Source organism: Colobus angolensis, unplaced genomic scaffold (genome assembly GCF_000951035.1).
Source record: "Colobus angolensis palliatus isolate OR3802 unplaced genomic scaffold, Cang.pa_1.0 Scaffold135, whole genome shotgun sequence".
In the NCBI taxonomy this organism is placed as follows: domain Eukaryota; kingdom Metazoa; phylum Chordata; class Mammalia; order Primates; family Cercopithecidae; genus Colobus; species Colobus angolensis.
The window spans coordinates 1,090,461-1,096,747 of NW_012114433.1; the positions used below are offsets into that span (position 1 = coordinate 1,090,461).

General features: G+C 46.1%; 1 protein-coding gene across 1 annotated transcript in view; it reads left to right on the forward strand.

Annotated features, from left to right (window-relative positions):
- The window catches only part of SALL3 (spalt-like transcription factor 3), a gene marked incomplete at its 5' end in the record, with an annotated part of 13,166 nt that extends 10,857 nt beyond the window's left edge, over positions 1-2,309 (forward strand). The window contains 2 exons of the mRNA XM_011934392.1: positions 1-169; positions 1,577-2,309. Of these exons, the coding sequence (XP_011789782.1) occupies positions 1-169; positions 1,577-2,008 (601 nt within the window). The remainder of the gene's footprint in view (positions 170-1,576) is intronic.
- Positions 2,310-6,287: the final 3,978 nt, after the last annotated feature.

Consider the following 6,287-nt stretch of genomic DNA (forward strand, 5'->3'; position numbering starts at 1 on the left):
GCTGGCCCCCCCGCCGCGCCGGACGCCCAAGCAGCACAACTGCCAGTCGTGCGGGAAGACCTTCTCCTCGGCCAGTGCCCTGCAGATCCATGAGCGCACGCACACCGGCGAGAAGCCGTTCGGTTGCACCATCTGCGGCCGGGCCTTCACCACCAAGGGCAACCTCAAGGTAAGAGCATGGCAGGCTCCAGCCCTGGCTGCCGTGCGCCGAGCCACGTGGCGTCCTCCATCACCTGCCGCGGACACAGCGACCGAGGGCCTGCTCCTATCCTGGCCAGGGGGATGAGATGCCACACGTGTGGGTGTGGGTGTGTTTGCATGCATGTGCGTGGTGTGTGTGTGTCGGCTGTGCGTGTGGGTGAGCAGCGTATACCTATGTGCATGCATGTGTGTATGGGTTGTGTATGAGTGTGCATGTGTAGGTGCCCCATGTGTGGGTGTATAACGTATCCATACGTGTATAATGTGCGTGTCCAAATGGGCATGTCGTGTGTGTGGTGTCTGGTATGTGTGTGTGTCCCTGTGCGCACACACACTTAGGCTACATGCTGTTAATCAGCTGCAGGAGGAACAGGAGCCTGGGCCTCTCCCCGGGGACACATGCAGCTGGGCCTCTGATGGCTTCAGCCAGGTTAGGCATTGGTTAGGGGTGAGAACACTCACTTTGCAACTTGGGGGGCAGGTCCAGGGTCTGAAGCCCTCTTGAATCTGATCGAAAATAAACTTGGTTTTAAACCTCACATGTAATACAAGCAATACCAAGGCAAGGTCACTCAACAGGCCCTGTCATTCTGTCCTTGTGGCTGCCAAGAGGGCCCACAGGAGGGGCACTGGGTGAGAAACTTCTGGCATGGGGCAGAGCCAGCGCTGTGCTGAGATCGCAGCAGCAGTGATAGAGAGGGTGTGTGACGAGTACTGGGTGGCTCAGGCCCATGCCTTGTACCGTCTTGGCTGATGGCTGCTTTCTGTCCTCTGTGAAGTCCTCGTTTGCAAAGCCAGCCTGTCTGGGTTCCGGCAGCCTCTTCAGACAGCCCAAAGATCGATGCCTGTGGTTTCTACCCGGCGTGTGTGGGCTGGATAAGAACTGCCCCAAGGGCCTGCTGGCTGCAGGTAGCCCTGGGATGTTCTAGAATTAATATTTTCTCGTTTGAGAGAGAGCAAGAGGAGAGAAGCACAGTCAGACAGTCCCAGCAGCAGAGGATGCGAAGTGGGGGACGGTGGAGACCATGAAGGGAGCCAGGGCTTGGGCAAGTGAAGGGGCAAGACCTGGACCCTTCGAGCTCCAGAACGTTCTCTGGGTGGCCATGTGGGCTTTACACCTTAGGGGAAAATTAAAGTTGGTCTACTGAAAGACCGCATTCATTAATTTATATTTGTTGGTTTTGCTTATTATGTTCAATAAAACAAGATGTTTGCATGTAGAAATATGAAGTACCCAGAAAAGTCCACCTGTGTTTTGTTGTCCCTAAGTCGCGCTTGGGAGCGGGGTAGACCTCTGTCTGCCGCAGTGAACACGGAGCAGCTCTGCCTCCGTGTCTGGGCGCTTACTCGTGGGCTGTCTCCGTGTCTCGCGCAGGTGCACATGGGGACACACATGTGGAATAACGCCCCCGCGAGACGCGGCCGCCGCCTGTCTGTGGAGAACCCCATGGCTCTCCTAGGGGGTGATGCCCTGAAGTTCTCTGAAATGTTCCAGAAGGACCTGGCAGCTCGGGCAATGAACGTCGACCCCAGTTTTTGGAACCAGTATGCTGCAGCCATCACTAACGGGCTCGCCATGAAGAACAACGAGATCTCCGTCATCCAGAACGGAGGCATCCCCCAGCTCCCCGTGAGTCTCGGGGGCAGCGCCCTCCCCCCTCTGGGCACCATGGCCAGTGGGATGGACAAAGCGCGTACCAGCAGTAGCCCGCCCATCGTCAGCTTGGACAAAGCAAGCTCAGAAACAGCAGCCAGCCGCCCATTCACACGGTTTATCGAGGATAACAAGGAGATTGGTATCAACTAGCCAGTGACTCGCTCATCTGCCTGGCCCAGGCCCACGTTTTGAAGTTGGAGCGTCAGGCCTCCGACCTTCCTTGCCTCGATTCTCATTACACTTTCACCCATAGCAGAAAACACTTTGTGCCACTGCTGAGAGGTGGTCTTGTAAGTGCTGCATGGCGCTCCCTTCAACAGCAAGCCTGACTGTTCTTGAGAACTCTGCAACCTTTTACATAAGTTTCCGTCAAAAAAAAGTGCTTGGAAAACCGCCTTAGGAACAGAAAGAGCTCAGACCGTGTCCACTTCCTTTCTCCTGAAACCCAATAATCTCTACGAGGGAGAAAGGGGTCCCCCCGCGGTATTCCAGTGAAACTCATTTGATGGTTTCGTTTGAATTAGTTAGACACTTGAACGATGTTTTTTTGAACTCTTCATGTTAAAGACGTGGTTTAGTACTCCCAATGCTGTGTATCATGACACTATCTTCGTCTGTAGTATTTATAATGTTAAGATTATGCGGGTAACAGACAATATAATAGCCCCGACCTTAAACGAAGCTTTTGTACTGCAGAATACATCTGGCTATGTGATTTTTTTTTTAAGCAAGATTTGTTTTACTATAAATAAGTGGATTATTTCAATGCAGGCAAAATTGTGAAGTTCTGTTGGGAAAGATAGCATGCTTTGTGTGTACAAGTACCTGTCAGTAACAAGCTTTTTCTTAAAATTTAAATGTTTGTAGCCGCTTTGTGGACAGTTATTTTCTAGTGTGGTCTGTAGCCCAATGACTGGGGAACGAGTTACAGACAAACATCACCGTAAAGACTCACAACATTATAAACAGTTGTGAGAAAATATTTCACATTATCAAAGCTGTACAATAAAAAGGTAATGTTTGTATAATGTGGTTGCAAACTCTTAATTTATACTATTGCACTTTTAGTATTTTGTATTAGGGAGGTTTGTCTATAATTTGAGAATTTAAAAAGATGTAAAGTATTTTATAAATAGTACTTCAATTTAAGGAAAATGGGAAAACTGTTACAGTTTCTTGTTTTGTCTTATGGTCAAACAATATTAGAAATCTATGCCACTTAAAAAGAAAAGCCACCAAGACTTGTCAGCTCCTCAGAAAATAGGGCCTGCTGTTTCTTAAGTTAAAATGATTTAACTTTTCTACAAACACAAAGCCCACTTAAAAACTGTGACCGCCCCCAGTGAAACCTTGGTGAATTCACCCTGGGACTGTGACCTCAGTACAAGCCAGGAAGGAACTAGGAGAACCTTCTGCAGGTCTGATTTGCCTGTAAGCGGGTCTGTCTCTCTCTGTCTCACCCACAGACAAGATTGTGGCTGCCTGGTGGCACTGGTCACGTGGACAGTAAACCCAAGAGAAATGGCAAGTATCAGGCAGTACAATCAGTCATGACTTTGAAATTTTCCGAGTTCCTGATTTATTTATTATCTTCTCAGATGAAAGCAAAGCACAGTGTCCTCTGATTTTTCGGAACACAGTCTGGCTGGCGCTGATGGCTGAGCTGCATCCAGCCGGGAGGGCCCGGGAGGCAGGGGCGGCCGAGGCAGCGCAAACACGGCGTCGTGTGAACTACCTCATTTTCGTGCGTTGCAAGCGTGCTGGCGTCTGACACTATGAACTTCCAACAACAAAATTGTTCAAGAGATGCTCTGTCAGCTGGGTAGCAGTGCGAGGAGTTGCATGCCTGGACAGTGAAGTCTTCTCGGTTGAGACAGAAAAATAAAACGATCTTCTCCTAACAACCACAGCAGCAACAACAATCATTGTAAGAGGATGGGCTGTTTGTGCCAGCGTGTCACTGAACAAAAAGAGTATCAAAGACTCATTAGCTTTTTATTTCTATTGGAAATGAACACTGAACTCTACAGCTCTGTTTTCCACGGTGATGAGATGTAACTTGGCCCCACCGTGCCACCTCTTCTCACGGGATGAGGGCTTGGCGTGTCTCAAGCATTAGGCAGAGAAAACTGAGGTGGCTTGAGGTCGCTGTGTTTCAGCAGTTGAATGTTTTCATTATTTATCGGTGTCCTTTTTGGTGTGTGTGTGTGGTTTTTTGTTTGTTTGTTTTTTGGTTAGTATTTGGTACCATATAGTGTTCTCTCTTCTCCCAAATGGATGTGTATATAACTAAAGAGAAATGTAAAGTGTTGTAAATAAGATGGCTCATGAAGGTACAGTGAGACTGACCCTCCTGTGTGCAGGGCTAGGCCATCCCTCTGCATGGTGAAGAGAGACACTATTTTTATACTGTAATGCCATGCAGGGCTGGGGCCTCTCTGAGCAGCTGGGGATTGTTACCTAGACCCAATATTTTTTATTATTAAATCTTGTGGCTTGAAACATCTACTGATTGAAATGGATGTCTTAGTCTAGGTTACTATTTTTGTCATATGGAATTGAATAAAATGCAGGATGTAATGTTATTTCTGAGTTGCGTTCCTTGATTTTCCTCATGGAGGAAGTGGAATTTGCGGAGGTCATTTGCGGTGGGTGTGTGTTCGTGGTATTTCCACCAGGAACGTCAACACGGGTTGGCAGCTTAGATTTAAGCAGTGTCTCAGTACATCTTGATTGGTCTTGAAATTTTTACTTTTTGCTTTTTTCCAAAATAAAAATTCAGCCTCCTAACTGTGGGTTCTTTTTACATCTATGAGGGAAGAAGATGTGGTAGAAAATTCCTGCATATCAGAGACTCCGCAGTGTCCAAAAATGACCGCTCAGAATTGCCTTCCTGTCATCAGCATGAAGTGGAAATGCCAGCTTTTCAGGGTGCCTGAACGAATAGATGTGCATCAAATCACAGGACAGGACAGGAGTGGGGGGTGGGGTCCACGGTGTGGCGGCAGCAGCAGCTTTGTGAGTTCATGGATGGTGGCTCCACATAGCTTAATTCCAGATGGAGGACGTCCTTAATTTAAAATAAGCTTTACCTCACTGATAACATTTAATAAGAATGATTTTATAGCTCCTGGATTTCAAGATATGTAATCAATTTCTTTTTTTTTTAATTTTTATTTTTAAAATGAATAGCTACTGACAACCTAGAAGCTACAGTAATTTTTACCTGGGAAGTACCAGGTGGCTTTTAACGAATGATAAAGGTACTAACCACTAAACTAACCAATCCAGGCCAACCTTCCAGCACATATCGTAAGCCTTAGAAATCAAACCATGTTGATTTCAGTGCTAGAATAGAAATTATAAAATGTAAACTGACTAAATGAGATAGTAAATTCAATTTTTTAAAAGTAAGGAATTAGCAAAAAATGTACAGCCATCTCAAGTAATTAACATAAACTAAAATGCAGGAGAAAAGGGATTTACTTCTTGTATTTTAAAAATATTTCCAGAGGTAAGGCCAGAGATGTTCGGCTTGGCAAGCCTGGGTGTTTGCTGCTTTCTGATGCCAACTATGGTGATGTAAACTGTGTATCAAAGAATCATAAATGCCAACAATCCCTAAAAATTATTTAAATACATTTCTAAGTTCATTACAGGAAACATTAACATTTAAGCTAATTAATAAGTACTCCTAAAGGGCTAAAAAGCAATTGTCTTCCGGCTCTGGCTGTTTAATTTTGGCCCCGTGGAAGCTTGGAGGCATTACCTGCTTTTCCTCTGCGTTTTGCAGTCTTTGCCGGGTCCCTATCTTGTGTTTCACGAAGCCACGGTGAACATCAGGGCCATTTCTTTATTACTAGGCTGCATGTATGTTTGCAGCCCAACCAGTTTCAAATTACTGTATTCACTGTGGTTGTTTGTGACGCCGCAGACGCCCAGACCTCTCGTCCCTCTTCTGGTGCACGCGTGGAGCCAGAGACGGTGCTGCACGTGTTTCATTCTCGCCCAGCTTGTCACCCGCCAGCTCACTGCCAACCTGAGGGCCCCATGTTCAGGCCTTTGTGTTACAACCTTGTGCTCGTTTGCTAATTACTGAGACAGGGAGCCAGTACTTGTTTATTCCTTTGAAAAGTTTCTTATGACACAGTGCTTCATTGAAAAAAAAGAGGACATGAAACGTTTATACCGGCAGACCTGTTTGCTGCTTTTTAGCTATGTTAAAACTTGATCTACAAAATATTCTATATAACATGGGAAGGAAATGACATTCCCCTTTTTCATTTAAGAAGGAAATATTGGGCATTAATTCTCAGTATTCTTTATGAAGTGAAAACTTTAAAATGAAATCACAATAGAGCCTTTTTTTTTTTTTTTTTTTTTTCCTTTCAGAGTTTCTGTACCAAGCAAGGCTTGGGGCGTGACCTTG